Source organism: Phocoena phocoena, chromosome 7, assembly GCF_963924675.1.
Source record: "Phocoena phocoena chromosome 7, mPhoPho1.1, whole genome shotgun sequence".
Classification (NCBI taxonomy): Eukaryota; Metazoa; Chordata; class Mammalia; order Artiodactyla; family Phocoenidae; genus Phocoena; species Phocoena phocoena.
The window spans coordinates 45,924,137-45,951,248 of record NC_089225.1 but is presented as its reverse complement, the minus strand read 5'-3'; the positions used below and the strand labels follow the sequence as shown (position 1 = coordinate 45,951,248).

General features: G+C 37.1%; 1 protein-coding gene across 1 annotated transcript in view; it reads left to right on the top strand.

The window, feature by feature from the left end:
• The window catches only part of KCNH7 (potassium voltage-gated channel subfamily H member 7), a 456,073-nt gene that overhangs the window by 295,595 nt on the left and 133,366 nt on the right, over positions 1–27,112 (top strand). The window contains exon 3 of the mRNA XM_065880238.1: positions 11,642–11,797. Coding sequence (XP_065736310.1) covers positions 11,642–11,797 — 156 coding nt within the window. The remainder of the gene's footprint in view (positions 1–11,641; positions 11,798–27,112) is intronic.

Below are 27,112 nucleotides of genomic sequence, written 5' to 3'. Positions count from 1 at the left end.
TTTGAAAAAGTCATTTTTCTCTCTACATGTACAAATTACTTTAATACTTGAAGTTTTTACGATCAGACTTATGGAATAGAAGATTTTCTGGAGCACAAAAGTTGACTTGAGGGGAGGAAAGGGGGCTTTTTTTCCTTTTTTTTTTTAGACATTTTTAAAAGAATGAACATCTTTGAATCCAAAGAAAAAACTTGGTATTGTAATATATATTTACATAGAGAGAGAATGTAATTTTCAAGTAACATTAACCCCTTTTGTCCTCTGGTTTTAGAAATGTTCTTTTCTAACTCTTCCATAAAGTGAGGAAACTAGGGGAAAATGTCAGCCATCTGCACCAGTAAATAATAACTATTAATATTACATAATTTCATTAATTTAAAAAAAAATAAAACCCATTGGAGGTACAAGGCAGGCATGTGGTTGGCTTCACAGACCTCAGCCTCCTCCCAACGCACATGTCCAGCATATTTCTAGTCATGGGTAAAACCAAAGAGCAGAGGGTTTATCTGCAAAAAATCTCAAATACCAGAGCTGAGATTTATCTGAAAATTAAGCCCCAGGTATCTCTGTCAGCAAGTGCTTAGGGAAGACCTTTGGTTAAATATATGGACTGGTAAATTTTCATAAAAGATAAGACAGGAGAAGTTTAGGGCTAAGGGCACATCAGAGGCAAGGTCTGGGGAGGGAATTATAAAGTTAGAGGCCAATAGGACTGGAAATACGGAGTGTGCATAGGCCGTTAGATGCTCACAAGGGAAATGGGTACATTACAAGCACATTTTGTCCCCTCTCCCCAACTTAAAAATATGATTGGTCCATCTTATTGGCTACAGGACTCAAAATTATGCTTTGATCATCTCTTTATGATAAGAGACACTTCTTTCAATATACAAGGCAAGGTTTTAAACTTTGGCAGATATTGGCTCATTTCATCCTCACAATAACTCCATGAAATGGGCAACATCATCATCCTGATATTACAGATAGGAAAAAACTGAGTCTCAGAGCATTTAAGTCACTTATTCTAATATCAAACACTGCCAAGTGGCAGATCCAGGAATTAGCCCCCGACATTCTGATGCAGAGGCTTTATGCTTAACCATTACACTGTACATTCTCTCGTGGATACAGAAAGTACATCTTGCCCCTCAGATTAACATGTTGCTGTGTGCATCAATCAGATCATCCCACCCCACATCTTTCTCTATGGTCTCAGTGTGTAGCTGGACCAAGGCAGTCACTACTCTGCTACCTTGAAAAGGCACTAGGCTTGGTCGTGAATCCTGGTATGGGTAAAACGCAAAAGCAACAAGAAGTGTGGTCTGGGTGAACTTTAAATAGAACATCTCTCTGTGTAGCTGTGCAACCGTTTCTGGAAAAATATATGCAGGGCAAGATGAACCACTGCAAAGCAATGCTTCCATAAGGCATCTGCTGCAGGTCCATGCCTCTGGCAGCCTTCGGGAATAGAGAACATCTGTAGTAGCCACATGCCCCAAAGCCTGGTGTCAAAGCCCAGGAGTTCCCCACTAACGCTGCCAATGGGAGAAAAAGCCCTGCTTTCACTAGTTTCTAGGACAGGACATCATTTCTGCTCCTTCTGCTATTTTGTAAAAAGAGCCTAGGCATTTAAAAAATAAAAATGAAAATCCTAAGTTATAATGGTCAAACGGGATAGGAAATTTTGTGAAAAGAGAGGAGGGTTAAGTTACCTAGAGAAATATCTTCAATTTCACCTTTTTCTGCTTCTATCACTTTTGTCCCAGACAGGCCTACGGAGCCTAATTTTAATCCCGTCAAGTTCTGTGCAAACACAGTGAGAGCAAAGCAACAACCAGGAATACACCGTGCGCACAGCACACCAGGCATATGGCCGTGCACAGCCTTCGTCAGCAACAACATCCGCGTGGCGGTGCCTGGCCTCAGGATTCTACTTGTGTTTGACCTTGACAGTAGTGTGTACATACCAGGGTGCTGTGCAGATTTGCTCTTATGTTGAGTCAGTCCAGTTGGTTCAGTGTTAATGCAGTTCTACTGGGTGAATGGCAGTTGGGTGGGATGGACTTGCTTGAGGTAGATCAGAGGTTTGGTAACATGAGTATGTCTTATGAAAAAAATTTTGAACCAAATAACATTTACTTGGTGTAAAAACCACAAAGCATTAAAAAATTGTCATAAACATGCCCCAAAAGTTCCTGATTACAAACGTAGACTTGGTTTGCCTGTAAATCAGCCTCAGCTTGTTCTAACACTTATATGTCCCAATACACTAATTCAATCCAAAAATCTCAAAAATTAAATGGGGACCAGGGCTAGGAAGTAGGTAATCATAATAGTACCTACTTTGTGGGTACTACAAGGTGTAAGAGTTTTTCTTCCTTATTTCAATTCCCAAATAATTTCTTAGTGGTTTATCAAGTTTAGAAAGACAGCTAAACTTGCTTTTTTCAAACATTAAGTTTACAAGTATGATGAGAACCTAACCCCTGGACATTAATGTTAACAGAGGAAGCGTCAGTGGAAAGGAGTGAGAGTCAACAAATAATTGTAAGTTCACATATGTTCACATTTTGAAAATGAAGAGGAAAGACTTCCTGAGAAAACAGATTGAAAATATTTCCTTGCAGATGTCAGAGTTTTCTCATGCAATATCTGATGCAGAATAGTCATGGATATTGAATGAGGGCTTCTGTGCTTTAAAACCTGATCTCTGTCAAATAGTGTGAACTGGACCTAGTCTGTGAAGTGCTCTATCATATTTCATTTAGTGGTAACCTTCTAGCTTATGGGAAAACCATTGCTGCAAAATATGTGATCAAATATGCCAATGCTATTTTAGTTGGATTTCTGAGAGCTTAGATCAGGACCAACACCAAGCAAAATGTATTGCATAGGTAACACTGGCCTTTGCCATTCTCTTTCCCCTCCTGCTTCAGCCCCTTGTTCCCTGTCACTTAAGCATCTAGGTGACCTATGATATTTATTTTCCTCCCTCTCAGAAGGATGTCTTTAAAGCAGGGAGGGAGCTAGCCCAATTCACTGTTTTCCAATGGCATTTCAAGGAGCTGGATGTTATTGCAAATTTCTCTAAAAAAGTATTTCAGAGTCAAGTTGATTTGGGAAGTGCTGCATTAAACAAAGTAAATATATACTTGTTTTTACAGAACTTCTCAAAACCTCTAATACAATGACGTGCATTGAGCATCTTCTAGAGGAGAACATTTCCCAAACTGGATCATTAACAGAAAGCCCTTTCCAGTAGCATCGATTAACATCTCACCGTTTTGGAAACACTGATGTAAGAGAAAGAGTGAAAACTGGAAAGGTCTGAGTTCAAAGCCTGGTTCTACTAGTTACTTGAGAAACTTCTTTGAGATAAAGTTTTCTCATGAGAAACATGTGACACATAGAAGACATTTAGAAAATAGTAGCCATGATTTAATTATATAGTTGTTAATGGTAGTAGTAAAGATAGTATACAGGGACTGAGGGAGCAGAGTGGAGCACCTTTATTCTTAGAAAGCCCAGAGCTGATAAAAAGAAGGAGAGATGGAAAGTGGTCATGGGGCAGTGTATGACTGGATGGATTCAAATGGAATGTGGGGCTGGGCAAGCCTGGACAGATAGATGATGCCTTCCTGCCTCCCAAGTAGCAGAAGGGAATTCTGCCTAAGCCAGGAGGACAGTGCAAGACTGAGAGAAAGAAGTGGAAAGAATTTTAGTTCTCAGGCCATTGCTTATAAAAGATAAAAACCTCTTAGAACTTACCTGATTTAAAAATCATGGAACTCAGGGTCTTGGCATAAAGAAGGAATTGGAACCAAGTATTCTACCCAGTCATGGAAAGGGGAAGAAATGCCCCAAAATCAAGGGCAAGGAGAGACTGTGCATGGCTTACTTTTCATCTGCAAATAGGAATGATAATGGTACCATCATCAAGCTTTTGTGAAGGTGCAAATGTATTAAGGCACATAAAGCCATTAGAACAGTGGCTGGCACCCAATAGACGTTAGCTATTATTGTTACCTTTCTTTCTAAAATGTGCTTTCATTACTGATCATGGTACTTCTTGAGCAAATCCAGAAATAAAGATTGCTTCATACATTTCTACTATATAGCAAATTCTTTGCACTATGGAGCTTGCCAAAAGAGACAGAGTTCTGTTATCACAGAAGTTACCTGGTATATAGTATACTTTTTACAGACAATAGGACAGTCCACAGGGACAGGAAAAATACGGGAATCAAACTAAGGGCCTCGTCACTACAAAGTTAAGGAGACACATTTTAAGACACTAGAAGATAAAAGAATCTTCCATCTACTAAGCTCTCATTCTGTTCAAATTGCTGTTTGATGTACTTTCTCCTCTGAAGACAAGGGGATTAAGCTGATGGATTTATCTCTGAAGTTCCTTAAGAGCGGAATGACTCAATTTCATCATCAAACCTTTGAAGGAAATTGAGCCACCATTTCACTGGTTGAGAAAGTGGTTTTCCTATTCCATTTAATAACAGTAAAACTTGTTTATTGCTCACTTCCTACATACCAGACTCCATGCTAAGTACTTTCAATGTATTAGCTAATTTCACCTTCCCTACAGTACTGTGAAGTGGGGTACTCTCTCTTCCTTTCCTCACTTTTCAGATGAGGAATCTAAGTCTTGGAGAGATTAAGTAACCTGCCCAAGGTCACTCAGCAAGTAATAGCAGAGCCATGTCTGTCCAATTCCAGGGACTACACAGAGCTACATATCCAAGGAATTTACTACTCACTGGCACGGCCTCAACACTTTCTGAATGTTTAAAATTGTTTTAAATAAGACGTAATTAAAAATAAATAATTCATGCTGTTGACATTTCAGTGCTAATACTATATCGCACAGGGTATGAGCGTGACAACCAGGCTTGTGTAAATTAGGCTAGTTCTTCATTTTGCAAATAAAAGGCATATATATAGTCTCTCCTGGAAATTTGGAAAGGGTACTTCTAGTCCCATGTTACTCCATCAGATACCTAAACTATCTAAATACGTTCACAGTTGTTCAACTTAATCATGTTGGTGATTGTTACGTTAAATCTGTGTATGTTGGTGACTACTACGTTAAGCTTGTTTCTTTAGACCTAATGCATTGTCAGAGTTGCAGCTCAGTTCTTTTGTTAATAATGTCTTTTGTATAAAGTGTCTTTGTTAGCTCACATAGTTCCTCCTCTTGTGCTCTCACTAGACTCCTTTAGGTTTAAGCAGGTGACTGGTAAAGTAAGAGAATGGGCGAATCTTAGAAGACTTGCCTCCCACAAGCAGTCAAGTTTGACCCAGTCCACAAGGCCAGACTATATGGGCTCATTGGAATTACCTATTCCATTTATTCTTGTTGATATGATATTGTATGAGTTATTAATAGTCTTTCTAAATGTGCCTTCTGTCTCTTCAAATAGCTCCTCTACCTTTTGAAATTACTTCTCTAACACATCACTGGGACCTAAAAGAGCCATGTCCTCAGTCTGTACACTAAAATACTTCCTCTGAAGATACTCTCATACTTGAAACAATCACTGCATCCCCAAGACCAAAAGGTGAATTTCAAGAACATGGAAGGCCATCAGGACATGACCTTCTATGGCTCAAGCCTTGTCCATCACTTCCCAGTTCACACTCTGTGCTCTAGTATACAATTAGTCTATGTAAACCAAGTTACTTGACAAACTAACAAAAAATGTTTCATGTGTCCATGTCTTTCCAGCAGCCAGAGCCTACCACTTCCCTTTCTCAATCCACCTCAATTCACAATTCTCAATGTGAAGTGGCTTCACATTGTTAGCCCAAGTCATTGCAATGCCCACAAAGCGCTGCTTCCTCAGCCACCCTCCACTTCCACCCCACTCCCCTGCTCTGTTATCTCTCTGACCTGGATCTCTTACCACTTTCCTCTCAGCTTAATCTGTTTTAGCAACACTGGCTGCCTGCCCTGACAAGCTCCACCTCAGGGCATCTTAGTCAGCTCAGGCTGCCATAACAAAGCACCACAGACTGAGTGGCTTAAATAACAGAAAATTATTTTCTCACAGTCTGGAGGCACAAAGTCCAAGGTCAAGGTGCTAGCAGCATTAGTTTCTGGTAGGAACTCTCTTCTTGGCTTGCAGATGGCTGCCTTCTCACTGGGTCCTCACATGGCCTTTCTTCTGTGTGTGCAGACTCCTGATATCTTTTCTTCTTCTTATAAGAATGCTAGTCCTATTAGATTAGGGCCCCACCCTTATGTCCTCATTTAGCCTTAATTACCTCCTTGTAGGCCTTACCTCCGAGTATAGTCACATGGGGGGGGGGGGGTGAATCTTGTTCCAGGATTCCATGATGGTCCTCTCCCGTTCTTTAGGTCATAAATTGTCCAAAAGTGATATTGATATCAGCAAGCAATGACCTATATGGTGTGAACTGAGGGATATCTGAAAGGTCTTATCCACACAACCAAAATATTTCTTCTCTATAGAGGCCACATTAGAGCCCACCTTGTGATGATTGTTGTTTTTCACTACTCCCCTTTAAAAAATTATCCAGAAAGTGGTAATCCATTATGTCATCAATATTCTATGAGAAATTAATATATCTAATGATGCACCTCATTGATAGGCATAATATTTCATCTTGGAGGCTTGGAGAGAGCAGAAGAAGATGGAAGAGGTTCTAAAAAAATGAAATAAAAGGAAACATTACATACTGAAAAGTCAAGGACAAATTTGTCTTGTTTCTCTCTTGTGTCTCCACTTGGCTATATCTTAAGTCATTTGTGACTGGGTAGCTTTCTCCTTCTAAGAGGTATAACAGTCCTCTTTTGCTTTTCTAATAGGCTCTTCAATTTAAAAAACAATGCTGCCTCTTTGATAAGGCCTTTGTATCCCAAGGTTGCTATGTTTAGTTTTTCTTCTAGGACAGGTCTCCAATGATATTCTTTTAATCTTCAAAGAGCACCCCCCACCCCCAATCTACTAGAAAGAAAGGAATTTAAAACTCTGAGGCATTCACTAAACCTATCAGCTCAGAGAAGAATAATCTCCACTTGGTGCCCAGAAATACAAGCAAAGAGTGTAGCTTGTGGTTCCAAGAATGGTAAAAGCTTGGAGGAAATTACATAGACTTGAGAGTTAACTTGCCCCTCTGGAGACCCTCCAGCAAGAGGCAAAAGTAATAGCTCACATTGTTGAGTTTTGCTCCATGTCAGGTACTGTTCTAAGAGCTTTACACCCGTATGAGTTCTACTGAAAAAGCTCAGGCTATGAACAAAATGCAGCTAACTTCTATTTTTCATCGTCCCGTTAAACTTTATTCCCCAGAGTAACTCCCCACTTACTTTGGATGATGTTTGGCAGATCCTTCCCTTATTAGGTCATTCCCAGATAATAAAGCCTTCTGGTTACTTTCTGTTACACAAACGGTCTCGCTTCTAAAATTACAGTTCCCAACCAGCTTCAGGTCAGAGGCAACGGGAAGCCAGCTTCAACCTCCTACCCTTTATCCTTTCCCCACAATCTACAAGGTATGGCTCCCTACTTCCCCTTTAACTTTACCTACTGTCCAAGCCCGTCCTACACCACAACCACCACGCTGGCTTCCATACTGTTCCTTGAGCTCACAGCCATGCTTCCACCTAAAGGATTTTGCACTGGCAGAGCTACATAGCCCACCTCCCCATTTCCTAAATGTCTTTGCTTACATGTCATTCTGCAGGAGAAGCATTTCCTTACCACTGTCATCATCTACCACCTTGTTCTGCATTCTTCTTCATCATTGTACTTATTTTTACTTGATGTATGTGTTTATTAATTATGTCCCCCCAGTAGGATATAAGTTTTACAAGTTCAAGACCTTGATTTGTTTTCTCACTGCTGTTCTTCTCATTACCATCTGAGAACTCAGACCAGTGCCTGACCCAATATTAGGCACTCAATAGACATTTTTTGATTTCAGGGTAAGGATACCCTATGAGTACAAACAGTAGAATAAAACATCTTTCAAGCAGCTGAGAAGGAAGGGTCTTGGTATTTTATTTAAAAATGCCCCTAGGAGTTTATTAATAAAGGAGTAGCTACTCAGATTACCATGAGTTTGCTTGCTCTGTGGCTACAGTTAAAAATTAACATTCTAAACATTTTATTAAAATTAGCACTGTTCCTTCTAAGCAGCCTTTCCCACTTTGACAGTGTTTTCACTCAGGAGACAAAACATGGAAATGAACCTGAGTCTAACCAATATTAGTATAATTGCATGTATAATTTTATAATCATTGGATAATGTTATTGTAAATAAGCTGCTTCTTAGAAAATCATTGTTAATTTCATTTGAATACAAGGTTTATTTCACCAAGGCCTGAACTTTTTATTTCCAGATTTTTTTTTTTTAGTTCTCTTATTTATACATTATTGAAAGTGTCTATTTTTGTCTTCATTGCTTGATTAGTATTTGCTGGATTATGCTTCCATTTCTCTTGCTCCCACTGTTGCAATCAAGAAAAATATTTAGGAACACACAATAATGACTTTTTAGAGTAATGTTACTTTACAAAAGTAGTATCTTAACAGAACTTGGAGTTTGTAGCATTATGCAAGCTAAACTGTTTTTGCACTGTAAAATGTATTAGATTCTTCTCCTCTTATAAATTCCATATATCTCCTTTCAGTATCTGCTTTCCAGGAGTCTTATGCAAGATTGATGGAGACATTAAATCCAAAAACTAAAAGAGAAAAAAATGTAAATGTGAGTCTTCAGTTGACTTTAAAGGAGATATATTGCTCAATAGAAACATGCAGGGAACAATGATAGTGGGCAGTAATCCTAGATTAATTACACTTACTCAATATGTTTATGGAACCAATGCATATGGCCAAACTTTTTTATAAAGCACTATAATTGTATGATTTTTTGCACTGGACAGTAAATGTACCAGCATTAGTATTGAAAGACAGGATTTTTGTCCCTTATTACTGAAAGCAAAATTACTCTGCCCTATTACAAACCTATTAGATCTCTATTCCTACATCTTTTATTTATTGATCTCTCAAAAATCTGTGCTTTATGTTTTATTGTACAATCAGCAGTAAACCTCAAATGTTGAAAGATTTGAAACTGTGAAGTAACAAATCTGTGAATTCACAATGGTATTCTAAATGATCCAGGAAATGTAATTTTAAGTGGTAAAATCAATATGTGTTTTGGTTCATTAGCAAAATACATAATGGCTATTTCTAGCATCTCCTCAGACTCTCTGTTTAATCATTTTGTATTGTGATGCCTGGCCTGAAGCAATTCTATTTTTAGTGCTAATGGAATAGCCCTAAATTGCTTATTTTCTGTTTACTAAAGTCATCCTGTTTGTTACCATGGAAACTGACAACTGCTCTAGCTAACTATTTTATTAAATGAATTGAAGATGTAGCTGAAGACTGTGAAGGTGCAGCACATCATTCTTAAGACGTACTTTCCAATAGCTGCAAAACTATGGCCATATCTATAGAAAAAAATGAAATTAATTATGAATAAGGTCGTCTACATTTCAAACTGGCGAGGCTTATCCACATTTGAAAATCTGAATCAAAACTAGCACATAGGCACCCCCAACTTACAGAGAGTATATGTTCTAAAAGTGTATTTGTAAATCAGTTCCTTGGAAATTGGAACACATTAACCCATAGAAACAATTTCATAAATAATAATTAGGTCTCCAGGGCCACCCTCAAAAGCCCTTTGACCTATGATGTCTCAATCTATAGCAATATTAGCAGTAGCCTTTGTTCTCAGCTCTGGCAGCAGGAGCCAATTCACAGGGATGAGAAGAAAGGAAAGAGTTTTCTCCTACTTCGTTTTTAATAGTGAGAGCATACATGGAACACCATTTCGGAATACGAGCATCCACAGTAGATGTTGGAGCTCTCAATGCCCCTGTCTCCAGCCTCTTGCGGTCCCCTTATTACCGACCCTCCTGAGTTGGTCCTCAACGAGGGTCCTCCTGCCCAATGTCATTCGAGCCAATAGAAGAAGACTGAGTGCGGTTCAGAAGCAAAGGAAAGTTTATTCTTTGATCAAAGCATGGAGAGGAGGTGTGAGCTCCTGCTCTAGAGTCCACGCTCTCCCTCCACCCACGCCCGCCTACCCGGCCCACAAAGGCTGTGGGCGGGGCTGCTTTATAGGGCTCCAACTGTGGGGAAGCGGGGTGGAGTTCTGGTGAGTGGGGTGGAACTAAAGCTCCTCTAGGCTCCAGATTGCAGTGCCAGGGGCGCAGCAACTCTGCACGCGGCCCACTGAGTTGGGGTTTTGGGCGCAGCCATTTTGCACTAGGAACTCTGGTCTGAAGTGCTGAGTGCAAGGCTGCTGCCCGAGGCACCCTATGAGCAAGTGAAGCTAGACTAAGCACAAAAGAAGTTAGACCTTATCTTATCACCTAGATTCCATCTTATTCTTCCTGGGGACCCAATGGGCTTTGCCAGTGACACTCTCACTTTTGCACATCTCCCTTCCGGAGTTTCACGCCAGACAGATCTTGCTCCCACCCTGATCCTGCCTGTACATTGAACCGTCCTTCTCCTCAAGATGCAAAAGGGCCCCAGCTAATTGTTTAGAAGAAAAAAAAAGAGAGAGAGAGAAAGCAATCAAAATACTCTCTATTGCCTAAATGATTGAACTCCTCCTGAAGTTTTTGCATTTTAAAAAATACAATATTTTTTGAACCCAAATAAATCCCTAACCTGTGAGATTTCCATCGCCACGACTAAAGAAAATATTCAGAGGGTCAATGTGTGAGGAAACTGCTCTGAGGGAATACTCAGCTTTGGAAGTCAGACCCCAGAAGTCAGTTGATTTAAAAGAAGTCAGCTTCTTGACTGTCTTCTCTAAATCTTGGGTCTTGGGTTTTCTGTTCAAGGATGGTTGTCAGTGGTTAGTTGTAAACTGAGTCATTCCTTTGTTCATTTCATTTCCAGGAGATTCTAATAAAATGTATCTTATTAGCCCTATAATTGTGCTTTTAAAAGAATATCACCTTCCCGGTTAAAAAGATCAAATTAACACAATAATATAGACAAAAGTTTTGTTCTTATTTTCTAACAGAATACAAACCAAACAAAATCATTGTGATTTGGGCATTGTGAATTTTACACAGAAAAGGAAAGAATTATTAGGACATGTTTAAGACAGAGTCAGTCATTTTTTATTTGATGTCTAAGAAATTAAAGAAGAAAAAGGAAATAATTTGAGATTATTTCAGGATGAGAAAAAATAAGTTATCTTAATTATTTATAGAGCTATATTTTATATAGATTCAGAATTAAAATATATAAGAAAAGGCTGACAGTTATTTCTATAAAGTTAAAGAAAATGTCTTTTTTTATTATTATTAAAGTGGTGAGTATAAAAACAAATAAGATTTGATTCCATTTTTCCATAATGTAGTACTTGAATTTTGCCTGTAAAATCTTTCTGGGAAATTTGTGCATTTTTACGTAAATATATGTGCAATAAAATATGAAATAAAAAAATCAAATTTTAATTGAATTTCAGTGGTCATTGAGGGCTTTGTTAGAATTTTAATGTTACCGACACTCCAAAATGAAGGCATATTTTTGACCTTACACTCATTTTTTTTAAATCTCCTTAGGTTCTACTTTCATTTGTAACACTCACATCATTCCAGTGAAAAACCAAGAGGGCGTGGCTATGATGTTCATCATTAATTTTGAATATGTGACAGATGAAGAAAATTCTGCTTCCCCAGAGAGGCTAAATACAATATTACCAGTCAAAACTGTAAACCGTAAGTAAAAGACAACGTAATGCTCTTGATACTCTGCTACTGTAGTAATTTCAATACATGCTTCATTTTGATTCAGTTCTCAAAATATGTTTGCATTTTATGTAAAATAATTTGTATATAAAAAAGCCATAGCTGACATTACCCATCAGTGCCTAACAGAAGTGATCAGCTGCTTTCAAAGCCATTTGACTTGGTTATACCAAACTTATTTAGCCAATCCCCTACTGATGGGCATTTAGGTTGTTTCCAAATTTTGGCTATTGTAATAATGGCAGAATGAATTGTGCATATGTATTTTCATGTGTATATGTACATTCTTCGACAAAATTATCTTCAGAGTAAGGTTCTATAAGTGGCATTCCTGGGTCAAAGGGTAAATGAATATGTAATCTTTTTAGATATTGCCAAACTCCTCTCCTTATGTTTGAACCATTTTACACTAATACCAATGTATTATATAATACAATACAATGTATTGTATATACATTGTATATAATATTGTATATACAATGTATAAAATACAATGTATTATATCTTTCCTCCAAAGCCTTGCTAACAGAGTGAGTCAGTCTTCTCGATTTTTGTCATGATAAGTGAGAAGCAATACCTCAATTAGTTTAGTTTACATTTCTCTTATTATGAGTGAGGTTCACATATTTAAGCACTGTGGACATTTCTTTTTCTGTCAATTGTCCATTATTTGTATACATTTTCAAATTTTTTGTCTTTTTCTTTTAAATTGTGGAATAAATGGCAAATCGCTTCCCCAGCAAATTGTCTTTTATCTTTTTCCTAATTTTTGTCACACGAAGCCTTTATTTTTTTGTAATGTGGCTAAATTTATCAACCTTTTCTTTTGTCGATTCTGAATTTTTGAGTCATAATTAGAAAAGCTTTCTCCATTCCAAGGTTGTAAATAAATTCATATTTTTGTCTAGACTTATGTTTTAGGATCTCTAATCCATTTTAAGTTTAGCTTGGTTTATAGTGCAAGTTATAAATTTAATTTGTCATTTTATCAATGGTTTTCCAGTTGTTCTAACATCATTTATTAGAAAGTCTGTCTTTCACCAGTAATTTGAGATATCACTTTTATCACATACTAAACTTTCTTATGTGCATGAGTATATTCTGGTCTTTCTATTCTGTTCTCTTGATCTGTGTCATTGAGAATCATACTGTTTTCAATATACGGTTAACCTCTTATATGACATACTCTCTTTAATATTAATTTTCAGGGTTTAAGGTTATTTCTTGTTGCATATTCCACATGAACATTAGAAACAACTTGTCTGGATAAAAAAAAATTCCCTATGATATTTTTATTGGATTCAGATCAATTTTATAAATTAATTGGAGGAAAAGTAACATTTTTATGATGTTGAGTCATTCTATACAGGAATATGTATATGTATTTTCATTTTTAAATCTAATTTTTGTTTCTTTCAAGAGTGTTTAAAATTTTTCCTTATTGTTTACCTTGCTGCTTGACATTTAACATGTTTTGTTGTTGCTGCTATTATAAATAGGATCTTCTCTTTAATTATTATCTTCTAATAATTTTTAAGGCTACTGATTTTTTCTGAGTATGTTTATTTTATGGTCTATCTTAGTGAGTTTTCTTAGTTTGCAGTGGCTTATACATTGTTCTGAGGTTTTCAAATGTTCTATAATATCAAATAAAGATTACTTTACATTTTCCTTTCCAATTCTTACACATCTAATAGTTTTCTCTTGTCTAATTGTGCTGGGTATTACCTCCAACATATCATTAAAAAGAAACTGATAGTGAACATCAGTTGTTCCTGAATTTTGTGTGAACGCCACCAGTGATTCCCATTAATTCAAATGATGGCATGTGGTTGAGTGGAATGTGTTTTATAATTTTATAGAAGTTTCCATTGACTTGTATTTATTAAGAATGGGTGTTGAAATTTGTAAATTGCCTTTTCATCATCTGTGGAAATGAGTGTGCTATTCTGTTTCCTTATTTTTATGGTAAATTTTATTAATAGAGTTACTAACACGGAACTGTTCTTACATCCCTGCAAGGAACCACATTTGGACATGATGTATTTCATCTTGTAATACTGAATTCTTTTCATCTAAAATTAATTTAGGATTTTGCATCAATCCTCATCAGGGAAATTGCTCTCCAATTTTTGAATATGTATATGCAATTTCGTTAGGTATTATTATCAATGTTATAATTACTTAGGAAAATAATTTGAGTTTCTTCTCTATTTTCTACTCTACATAACCATTTAAATAGTTTGGGGATGATCTGGACTTTAAAAGTTAAGTACAATTCCCCTGTAAAATCATCTAAACCTGGTACTTATTTGTGGAGTAGCTTTTTAACAATTATTTTCTCCGGAGACTGGACTATTCAGATTATCCAGCTCAACTAGTATCAGTATCTTTGCACTTCTAAGTATGCTTAGTCTTCTACCGTTCAGTTTGTCAAGTTATATCATTTCACTCCCAGTTTTTACCAACAAGACACTCAATTAACTTATTTTATATTTCCTTCTCCTTCCATTTTTGTTTGGTTGTGATACTTCTAGCTTCTCAGAGGATGTAATTTACATACTTCTCACTTTTGTTTTGGCCTTAAACTTCTAGTGAAATGTATTCAATGCTCACTACTTGTCTTTTTGTCAAAGTTTCCGCAAGCATAACTTCTTGGATAAAGTTCACCTCTTCAGTAAATGTTCATGAGTAAATCAACACTATTTTTCTATAGCCTTCACACTTGGAGGACAGCCTGGGTACATATAAGATATTTGGCCCACACTTTTTGCCCTGTGAACCTGGTAGATAGTGTTCTACTCTTCTTGCATCAAATGTTGCTAATGAGGAATCTGATGCCAATCCACTTGTCTGCCCTTTGTAAGGGATTTTGTTAATTTTCCAAGTCCCAGAAAATTTCAGAAACAAATTAATAATGGTAGATTTTAATCCTCCTATTTCAAACCAAGACAGACGTTTAAAGTCCAAAACTATTGCTTACATATGTCTGGATTTGACGTTCTAAGTCAATTTTCCTGGATACATGGTGGGCCCTTTCAGTATGTACATTCAATTCATGTTATAGTTCAGGAAATTTTATTGAATTATAATTTTTAATATTTATTTTATTTCTTTTGGTTTGTCTTCCTCAGGAACTCAAATAATATGGATGTTGCACCTTCTTTACCTGTCTTTCATATCCATCACTTTCCTCTGGTCCTTTTTTCTCTCTTTATTTTATTTTCTTAGCTTCTCTCATTTCTAGCCTCTATTCTTGTGGTTTGCTTGTAATATGTCTTAAGTTTTTAGATGATTTTGTCTTTTTCTTTCCTGAATTTAGTACCTGTATTCTTTCAGTTCTTGCTTTGCATTTTTTTCTTATTTGTCCAGTTTTTATTCTATGTTTTTGAGTTCCTAATTTATAATCTTATTTCATATCTCTAATTACTGGTTTGAATTTTTAAAATTTATTTTGGGATGTTATATATCTATTCTGTTTCATAACCAGATATTTAGCACACTTTGCTCTGCAAAGTATGTTTTTATTCCCATTTCCTGTTTTTCTCTTATGATATTTTTGTATGAATATTAGAGTATTCTTGTTTATAGCTATTCATGAAGGACTTTCGTGGACCATCACTAGCAAGAAATCTGAGGTGGGGCAAAGGGAATAGGTCTTGTTTGCATGCCTTTAAAAATTTTTCAGTTCCAAGTCTCATTCATATATAGCAAGGAGTTTGTAAATTTGGAGGGTTTGTGGGGAGGGGGGTTACTTGTTCTTTAAAATATATGGCATTGCCTTTTTTTGTTGTTTGCTTGTTTTTGTCTTCTGAATATTCTGTCCCCTCTTATATTAATAAGGGGACCTTATGTTTATCTGCTTCCTTATTTCCCAGCCTCCAAGGGACAATTCCACCTTTGAATATCCCTCCCCCTCTCCAAGATGTAGTGCTTTTCCAAGGCTGATATCTGGAGTCTTGTGCACTTTTCTAGCCACTTTGTATTGTCTCTCTAGTAACCAGTGCTTTGTCCATTAAGGTCACAGAACGTCTCTCAATATTTCTCACTCAGTGTTAAACTTCTTCTCCCAAGGGTAAACCCTATTTGATATGTGTTCCATTACTCTAAGGAGACCTCTGAACGCCCACCCCACCACTTTTTCCACTTAGCTTCTGCCTGACTATTGCCGTGTACTCTTCTTAGCCAATTCTGCTGGTCTTCGGCATTTATTTCCCTGACTACATATAAATTAAAGTTTGTAACGTCTCTTTCTCTAATTACTCTTTAGGCATAGTTTATGGGTATTTTTATTTGCCTCCCTTATTGATCTCTGTGGTTTTTAGGAGGATCTATGAGCAAATGAAAATTTAAGTTACTATCATTGTCTGTGGGAAGCTGGAAGCCTTATCACAAAACTGTAGTATTTACATAAAGAAATTGTTATATTATATGTAAATCAGATAGCAAAATATATGTAAAATATAAAACACAGTCCCAAAAACCTATGTTGTAAACTGAATTAATACTAAATCAGATGTACTCCAGCTGAAAATTTCTCATAGTCAGTTACTGCCTTAGGTACGTCTAAATGACAGTACAGTATCCTGATAAGGCAATATTAGGACAAATATATTAGTGTAATACAACTCCAATATTTTGAATATTTTTTTCTGAGCAATATCACACTTTGGAAAAATTCTCTATTAAAACCACCAATCTGGGGCTTCCCTGGTGGCGCAGTGGTTGAGAGTCCGCCTGCCAATGCAGGGGACATGGGTTCGTGCCCCGGTCCGGGAAGATCCCACATGCCGCAGAGCGGCTGGGCCCGTGAGCCATGGCCGCTGAGCCTGCGCATCCGGAGCCTGCGCTCCGCAACGGGAGAGGCCACAACAGTGAGAGGCCTGCGTACCACGCAAAAAAAAAAAAAAAAACCTATAAAAACCACCAATCTGTCAGTCTCCCAGGTGACATGTTTAGAACAAAATTGAATTACTATAAAAAACTATTGTAATACTAAAGACTTGTTCCTTAAAGTTGATGACTGTTTTTGATATCTTTATATTTTCTACTAACCAACTTAGTCATTACTGAATGGTTCCTGAGAGTATACCTTAGGTAATGTCGGCCTGTATTTTGGTAGTGAATGTCAATGAGATAATTTTTCTGGGGGAAGCCTAGTTTTGTTTCTTTATTGTCTTCAAAAAGTCTTCATTTTCCTCCCAAAATAGCTGTTTTTCATGGTCCATCAAGTTGGATGGGAGTAAAAAAGGGAGTAGTGTATCAGTCCTATGACAAAAAAGGGGATTTTAAAAAAAAGTATTCATTTCAAACTGAAATACAAATGGAGACTTGAAACTTTGATATCTTGAATGGAAGACAATCTATACAGTAGCCTTCCAGGTATCATACATAATCTATGCAACTTTATACTAGGATTAAAATGGCATCTCTTGTGCAAGTCATAGCAAATTCAGTAGTTTGTTTCTTATTATGTGAACATGAATGGCTTCCCTACACTGCAGCTGTCACTCATATAGGGAATCATTGGAGAGAGTACAAATATGCAGATAAAATTGTTTCCAGAGCATTACAAAGACCTATTATTTACAACCATTATATTGGTTTTGATTATACCTCCTGTCATTATATGCTTTAAATTTCTTTTTACTTGGTGTCAATTTTTGAGGAGTTGATTGTTAAGTCAAGCAGAAAAGTTAAAGAGAGACAAATTATATTTGGTAGCTTCTGATACTATCCAATTTCTACTTTGTATCATTTCTGATCTTTGGAAAACTCCTTTTTTTTCTTAAAGTATAATTTTATTACCTGTGTGAAATAACATGTTGGCTATTTCAAACATTGTTGCTCCATCGGTAGCCTCTAAAACAAATAACTCAATAAGGAAATAAAAGCAAATCAAATTTTGATACACCCTTTTTTGCAGAAACATCTCAACTTTCAAAAAGCTTAATTTCCTATCTAAATAAGGAGTGTGTAAGTGTGTGTGTGTCTGCGGGGGTAGGCATGCCCTTGTGTTGGAATTTAAGTGAAAGTAATGGGGAGAGGCTACTGTTTGTTTGAGATGATGTGGGTTTCTATATATTCAACTGCATCTCCTGAAATGTAGACAAAATAAGGGGAAAAATGTGAAGGAGCTATAAGAAACTTAGACGAAAAAGAAATGAAGTATTAAATTGAGAATATTAAGTAATAGAAAAGGAGCTAAGTACACAATAGAAAAGATGCATCATGAAAAGGCACTATGATCAATTGGCTGAGTAAATTCTGGAAACCTAGAGACTTGTATTGAATAAAAAGGTGGATCAATTCTCAGTACAAATATCTAGTTTCTGGGTCAGGAACACAGCACAGCAAAAGTGAGCAAATTTCTCTGGGAAGAACTCATTTTTCACAAACTTAATCTCTGTCGAAGATACAGGACCAGCCACAAATAGATGTCCTAAGTCCCCTGGAATGAAGCAAGTACAGGAGAGAGTATTATTCTGATAGGTCTATCAAATTGATATATACTGCACAACTGAGTTGATTAATTACTACATAATAAATATAAATACCAAATAAAAGATATAATTAAACATTTTCTCACTGATGGTTTAAACTCTGCAATCTGAAAAGTGGAAATGATACTGAGTAGAAGAGAAAATTCTACTTTTACTACCAACTAAAAGGGGGCCACATCTAAAGGAACTAAGAGCAATGGGAAGATGTGTTCTCTTTTTTTCTGCTCTAATATCTGTTTCTGTGAAATATTTGCACAACATGAAAGATAACCAAATTATGTGTCCTTGCTTACACTATTAATTTCAAAGTTAATTGTCAAGTGTGAGGCTTTTGTTTTCATTATTTTAAATAAAATATTTTAAAGTTTTATTTTACATTACTTACAAGTATATTTAAGTCTTATATTTCTTCTATTTTATAGCAGAAATCTAGGATCGCCAGTCTGGTTCACACAGACACACATACACATTTTCATTTGTTAAAAATGTCTTTAAGGGGATTGGGGGGAACCTGAATTAAACAAAAAATTCCTGATTTAACAATATACAACCAACAGAAAATTAATGCATTCTATGTTCTTATCCTGTCTGAAAACCAAAGAGTCAGTTGAGCCACTATAAATGTTGACCTTAAGCTCATATCCCCAAATAAATTTTAACTAATAACATTCACTCCTCTTATCATTTTAAAATAGTTTTTTGTTTAAATCTACGTAATTTACTGTTTCCATCATGGTCAAAAAAATCCATGAAATTTTCTCATTTTACTAAACTTGAAACATATCCCAACAAGAAAGCAGGCCCAAGTTAAGTCTTTTTAGTCACAGAAAAATACTGAATTTTATCATTTATTAATTTATAAATGATTATACTACAAGTCAGAATTATACATGAGATCCTAATTTTTAAGGTACTTTTCATCTCTTTCCCTTAGCAAGTATTTCAGAACTTCACCAGGTTCTTCATGACTCTCATGTCAAATCCACCTCCTATGTCAGACAAATCACCTCCCCTTCCACATCTCAGAGCAAGGGGAGGGCTTGGGCAAGAAGTCCCTTAATCAGCCCACCCTCAACAAATATATCTCAACCCCTGGAGGCAAATCTTAACTGGGGTCCACATCTCCACTTGAAACCCATTCCCTCTGCCATTCCTTCCAAATCTGTCCTTCCCAATGCCCCTCTCTCAGCTGTGTTTTCTACCGGCGCTTTCCCTTTTACTCATGCTGCTGAGAATAGCCTATACTTCAATAGATACATTCTGTTTACATCAAATAATATTTTCTCAAAGTTTCAGTTAGTTCAATGTGTTGCCAACATTTAAAAATTGGAAGATTACACCTAAAATTACGATGTCTGGGGAATTCCCTGGCCATCCAGTGGTTAGGACTCTGAGCTTTCACTGCCGTGAGCCCGGGTTCAATCCCGGGTTGGGAAACTAAGATCCTGCAGTCGCACGGCACAGCCAAAACAACATATCTAGCTTATTTTGGAAAAAAATGAGTATGCAGCCACACATTTGCAATAAGCTGGTAGAGAATACTGACCGCACCTTTAGACGGTATGTACTCCCCAGTTTGCCACAGTCCCCAACTCTCCTTGCTGCTGTTCATACTTGGCTTTCTTTACTTTTGTCCCCTGACTCTTCTTACAGGCATTTGGATTTTCCACACCTACTCATCGTCTCCCTTATTTCCTTTCTTCCTCTGCCCACTGTAATGAGCTTTCTACGTTGTGCTCTCAATGTTATCCTCTAGGTTGAAGGTACTGTGCTAAATTCGATTCCCTTCTCTCGGTTCTTTTATGTTTCATGACACCACACTCCTTTGCTTCTTTTGATCTCTGTGACAGCTATTTTAGTACCATTTTCTTGTTCCTCTTAAACAAGAAACTCTTAAACACTGTTTATCCCCCAGAAGCTGCTCTTAGTATTCTTCTCTTCTTAGTCATCTTCTCTGTACACCCCGCTTGGGCAAACTTATCTGTGACCTACAGGATAAAGGCTCCCTTTCAAATCAGTATCTCCAGACCACACCTGTCTCTAGACTTTTCCAATTACTTATAACTTCATATATCCAACTGCCCACTGGACATCTTTTTCTGGAAGATTTTAGCACTTCTGGAAATTTAGCATTTTCAAGCTAAGACTTGCCTTTCCATCCCAATTACCATCTACTCTATTCCGTCAAAAACTCTTGCTCTTCATACATTGTGAATGGTGTCATCATCCCAGCCACCCAAGCCAGAAACCTGGGCATCATGCTAAACTTCTCCTTCTCTCTAATCCTCTCTTTTCCCAACCGAAGAGTGATCAAATTCTCTCAAGCACACCTCCTGAATATCTCTCTCATACAGCCCACTGTAATTACCTACTCAGGCCCTCAACACATCTGCTGCAGTGATCTCAAAATTGGTATCTCTGCTTTCAGCTTCTTTTCCTCAGGATCACATGTCCCACTACTGTACATCAGATCATAATACTCCACTGTTTCTATTCTTTATAACGGTTCTCTATTGCCTAAGATTAGGAAACTCCGAAACCCCGTGCATTAAGCAAAAGACACACGGTGTGGCCTCAGATACCTCCGTAGCCTCGTCTCCCATCACAGCGCCCCCCAAGCCATCGCCGTCATACCCCATATTTCAGTGGTGGTTTTTTGAAACGACATACATTCTATACCACCTTGTTTGTATAGCATAGTGCCCTCTCTACTAGACTGCCTTCCTTTCTCTAGCATACCTTCTCCAAAGGACCCTTTACCTGTGGGGAGTTCCTAATTCACCCAGATAGATTTTCCTGTTCTTAACCCTGTGACATGATGATACCTCATACGTGTCTCTACTACCACACTGGCACATCCGTTTGCCTAGTAGACAAGAAACATAAATGACTAAAGAAGGCCAGGAATAAAAATAGAGAGCGAGAGAGGTGAGAGCTGTGGAAAACTAAGGAAGCCTACCTTGTTTAAAGTAGCCAGGAACACTTAAGCTCCAGTTCATAGGAGGGCTGTTGTGTTTTCTTCCGTATCCCCAATATCTGGCAAATAGTGAGTACCCAATACATCCTTGTAGAATGTATAAATTTATGAATGTTATTGTTATATTGAGTAATTAAGGGTTTTTTCCCTACTGAATGCATATTAGTCAGTGATTCTCCAAGAGTAAGACCGTCAGCATCATCTTGTAGCATGTTTGAAGTACGAGTCCTTGGGCCTTACACCAGAACAACTGATTCAGAAACACAGGAATTCAGGGCTTCCCTGGTGGCGCAGTGGTTGAGAGTCCGCCTGCCGATGCAGGGGACACGGGTTCGTGCCCCGGTCCGGGAAGATCCCACATGCCGCGGAGCGGCTGGGCCCGTGAGCCATGGCCGCTGGGCCTGCGCGTCCGCAACGGGAGTGGGCCACAACAGTGAGAGGCTCGCGTACCGTAAAAAAAAAAAAAAACACAGAAATTCAGCAACCTGTGTTTTGACAAGCCCTTCAGGTCATTCTGATCCACATTGAAGTTTGAGAACTACTAGTCTAAGTTACTTAATGGTTAGATAAAACCGTAAAGATAAATTTTAAGTGAAGCTAAAAGTAAAAATATAGTAAAGTAAAGTTAAATTTCTATAGCATCTTATTCTCACAGTTATTTTCAAAAGTGTACTTTTTCATTTCATTTCATTAAGGTATTATAAAGGAGATTCCATTATCTTTGAAATGATTAAAATTATACTCTCCAAATCAAAAGAGAATTTTTATCTTTATGCTTACTAAAATAAAAGTTTGAATTACTCTAAAAGCTTCAACTGAAGCAAAGTCTATACACAAAAATACAGTTGGTCATTTAGGCAACTATCTAGCTAATTTAAGCCATTAAAAATGCATTAATATGCTTTGGACTCAATATTTTGAATAATTGACACATAAAAAATATATTTGCCTGTATAGCTACCTTACTCCTTCAAATTTGTATTTCAGTGTTCAGACCTCAAGCTAAGGAACAAAGAAATTTTCTGTATAGCTGGTTTATAAAAGGGCATTCATAATGTTTTTGCTATTCTCCGTTGGAGCTGAAAGTCATTCTTTAAAGATGAAGAGCTATGGTAGTAATACAGAGTTTCCCACTCAGCAAGCATTACTATAGAAACAATCTGTTATTCAGATGAATTTAATTAAAGGTTTTAGAGCATAACTAATGTTTACTATTATCATGTGTTTGGAAGTTTCCTCTTTTTAAAGATTAAATTTGCTGTAGAAAAAGGAACCATGACATGGTTGCTAAAAGAAATCTGAGAAAAGTTCAGTCATAAGTTGCAATCAACTTTATACCATGTTTCCTCCCTAGGATGTGAGCAAAATACGTATTTCTAAGATCAAGAAAATTACTCACAGTTGAAAAAATATGCTTTATTCTTTCGTTAGCAATGAATGTTAATGATGGCCTAAATCAGCATGTCCACATCAGAGACCCGGTGTGCATACCATTTGGAAGAATTTGTTACCTAGCAACACCCAAATCAGAGACAGTCCCTATTCATACAGCATGTGGGTAACTGACTTCTGTACCATTTGTGTTTGGAACACTCCATCAAAAGAGACCCTGTCAGTGTAATGACTACATGGTCATCTTGGGTCAATCTAAGTAAAAGATGTTACTACTTTCACACAACATGAGTGGACTCTTTAACTTGGCATTTGGAAAAGAAAGAATTCTATAAAACAGAAGCAAAATAGCAGTATGGTAAATCATACATTGATTTATTAAGCTGTTATCACATAGAAATGGAAACTAATTAGGTATATATAATACTGATGTGTTTGCTTTAATTTCCAGTGCCTCCTCGTGGACAGATTTTAACCTTGGGTGGCAAAGGCAGTCCACCAGCCTGTCCTATTTTCTGCCCTATCTCCCTTATTCTAAACCTGTGTTTTCTGCTTCTTTGCTCTCATGATGACCCAGCTAGGTTGGAAGCAGTGTCTCTCAGATATCATCAACATTTGTGAACTTGTTCCAGAAGGTCCCTGCTGCTGCTACAGCTCCTATGATTACTCTCACTCCTGCTACAGCAGTAACTTCTCCTGATCTCCACACATGTGTCCTGCACTACTGGGTCAGGACTCACATTGCTTCAAGATTCCTATTTGGTCTTATACTTACTGCTTTATTTTAAGATGTTGCTTTTTCTTTGGTATCTCTCGCCCTAGGAAATGTCCAAGGAGTCTTAGTCTTTCAAGGCCTTACTGACCACATCTGCTCCTTTAAAGGGTCCCAAATTTAGCTGCAGGTTTACCAGGTCGATGGACTCCCTGGTGACCTTTTGTTGTCACTAACACCAGGACTGCACTGCCCCATGTGTCACCCACTAATCATGTTAGCCAGGTCAGTACTGAGTTCACACTGAATTATATTTTTTCCCCAGTCTAACAGCTAAGTACTGCCTTCTTTGACAATATTACGGGTTCCTAACACATTAGTAAGAAAGACGTCTCCTTGCTGGGTGCCTCTGTGGAAATTTCTTCCTAAAGAGAAAAGTCAGATATGTCAATTATCTTCCCTGTTTCTCCAGTGAAATTTGATCTGCTGCTCTCTCTGACTCAGAGAATAAAGTTATATTTCTCTGCACATCCAGAGCTATTTGGTTGGAGAAAAGTCCCACAGTGATTTTAAGGCTTCCAATTTAAATGTCAGACTTGTGAATACCCTGATTATAGAAAGGTACATTGATGTTAATTCATGAATTCTTATTTTGCCTGATAGTAGCTGATAGTAGACTTATTCAGATCATAATTTTTTTTCAGACCCCAAACTGGCTATCCTTCCCCATCTGTACCATAGGCACTGTGCCTCAGACACCTTCCTCGGGGTGGGGGTGGGGGGGGACAGCTGCTGGAAATTGGCCACTTCAGGACACAGCTCCACCCCTCATTGGAAGCTGTAGTCAAAGGCGAGGAACTGCCTTACCCAAGGTCATGGCCCTTCCCATGGGGTAGCTGTAGCCAGTGACTGGCTGCAACAGGGAGATAAAAACCAGATACACTAACTTCATTTTGGCATAACTCTGAAGGGCTACCCCAGCTCCACAGCTCCCAGGAGAACTGACTGAAGCTTTAGCTACATTTTCATATCAGTTTTACTTGCTCTTATCAATCCTTCCTTCCTCTTTTCCTTATAGGCATATCTCCTGAAAACACTTCCCCAAAACCCTTTTGCACAGTCTGTTTTCAGGGATCCAATCAAGATACCTCCCAGCACCCCTAATCCTTTGTGAGGGGAAATATCTCTGCTCGTAGCCTTCACAACTTCCCCCCACCCAAATACACGCACATATGTCCTCTCCTTACCCCACTCTATTCTCTGATTTGAATGACTGCTGGAACTAAAATTTTTCTCTGCTTTTCAGTTTATAATTCAGCTAAGCAGAACCAAGCAAGCGTAAGATGCTTCTAATTTATATTTAACCGGATTTTAGTAGTAAAATTATTAAGTAGTCAAAGTTCTAAGAGTTTGTAGAAATGATGAGAAATTAAACCAAGGGAATGATTGGGAATTTGTAATTGTGAGGAAATTAAGTGATTGGGAATATATGGAGAACTTTTCAGATATAGTTGGTTTTCTGCAAAAAATATTACTGTTTCTGCTATCCCTAGGTATATTCTTAAGTTAGAAAATTGTTTCATGTCAAGATTAGCATAATAGTTTTCTGCAAAAAATATTTCTGTTTCTGCTATCCCTAGGTATATTCTTAAGTTAGAAAATTGTTTCATGTCAAGATTAGCATAATAGTTTTCTTCCAAACTCTAGGAGATAAGAATCAGCTCCCAGAGGAGAGAAAGAGAGAGGGAGAGAGACAGAGACAGAGACAGAGAAAGACAGAGAAATAATTCAGATTGATGAGGTTTTCTTAATTTCGATAAGTTGGTAAAACCATTTTCTAAAGTCCCATTCCCACAGGACATAAGGGTAGAAATGTAGTTGTGATCATTATAATTTTGTGTGAACTGGGATTAGTATAAATATACATGCAAAGAAACTCAAAACTGGAAGGAATATTGAGAGTCAACTAATCCTAGGGAATCCTAGGGGAGGTTAATGGAGGGGTTTTTGGTTGGAGGAGAAGGATTTTGTTATTCGACCTCTGAGATCATAAAAAAAGTGTGTATGCATTTATCTGCATTATTTAGAGGAGAGAGTTAGGATTCTCCTCAGATTCTCTTGTGGATATTTAAGGACCAAGAAAACACCAAGTTTGGGGTAAAACTGAAATTAAATCAAGGAAGCTGGTATTTTATTTTGATTTTACCTTGATTTCCTATTTGACCTTGGGCCAAGTATTTAACATTTATTCATATATAGATTGAAGTCATAATTACAGGCTTTCTAAAGAGAAAGACACTGGGAATATCTGTGTGCCTTCTTGGTTGAGATGTAAAAAGCTCTTAGTTAAATGTAACACAGCGTGTATAAGGATGCAGCTTCCAAATTTACCTTCAGCAGCTTCACAGAAGTGACATGTCCTGAGAAAGACATGGTAGTGGTAGATAATTATAAGTTCAGTATAAGTTTCACTTCTCTCAAGTGAAAAATGGTGCATTTAAACGAAACTATGTTTTTATGTAAGTAGTTTATCAATACTTATAATTATTTTGGGGAATGTGTTAAAAAATGTGCCAAGCACCCCTGATTCTGTTGTTATTATTTCAGATTTATTGAACATTTTAGTAGCTAATAGGCTAAGTAGAATCTCTTAGTTATTCAAGTTAGAAAGCAAATATACTAAAATATGGAGACAGCTTACAAGGGTGTTTTTTTAATGCTAAGAATCATAACAGGATTATACTCATCTAAGTTTTATACTTCATGCCTGAAAGTGCTAACGTTGAGCAAAATTCTCAGTGTGTATTCTTTCCGGATGAACTGCGGCTCGACAACTAAATCTGTAATGCAATATAACATGGTCGTATTAACCTAGTGATGCAGAAAAGACCATCTGTACCACCTTGGATATGACTAAACCGTAGGAGCAAACTAAATGCCTTGTGCAGTCATTAATTTAAGCAAGGCAGTGAATTATTTTTAAAGGAGGAGGGTAATAACTGATGAAAAATGAATAAGAGTAGGCATTGACCTCAGTGAATTGTAATAAGCTTGCAGAATTGTTCGTAAACTGCTTTATAACTCAATTCCTAGTGCATTAAAAACTAATCAAATGACTTTGATGCGGTTCACTGATTTTTAACTTGGCAATTTACTTGAGCATATAAAAGTTGTTAGTAGAATTATGTAAGAATGCTTGCAAAATAGATACTGTGATGCACCGTTATTTAATTATATATGCACACAGTGGTTACTCTCATCTACTAATTAATCCACTAATTAATCATCTACTAATTAATTAACGTACTTGGAGTTTGTGCACTGTGTCATGTCTTTTATCAGAACAATAAATTCTATTTCAATTATATTTACCACTGTTAACTACTAGCACACAAATGAAAGCTTAGAGTAAGAACTTAGCCTGCTTAATTCTAAAATTTTCTGTAATAGGTATTTTACATAAAATTCACTAGATGTTGAGGAGTTTGAAAACACTTTTGTGTATGCTCTAGAATCAGAATGGTAACAATTAATAACCTCGGAAAAAAGGTGAAAATTAACTGTGTTGTATCAAGTATATAGGGCATGGTATAAAGTTTACCATTTCCATCAGCTACTGGGTTCTACTGAGTTAATCATTTTTGGTAAATATGAGTAAACACAATTCCAGGAGACTAAGATTCTCTGGTTAAGTTGGTCAG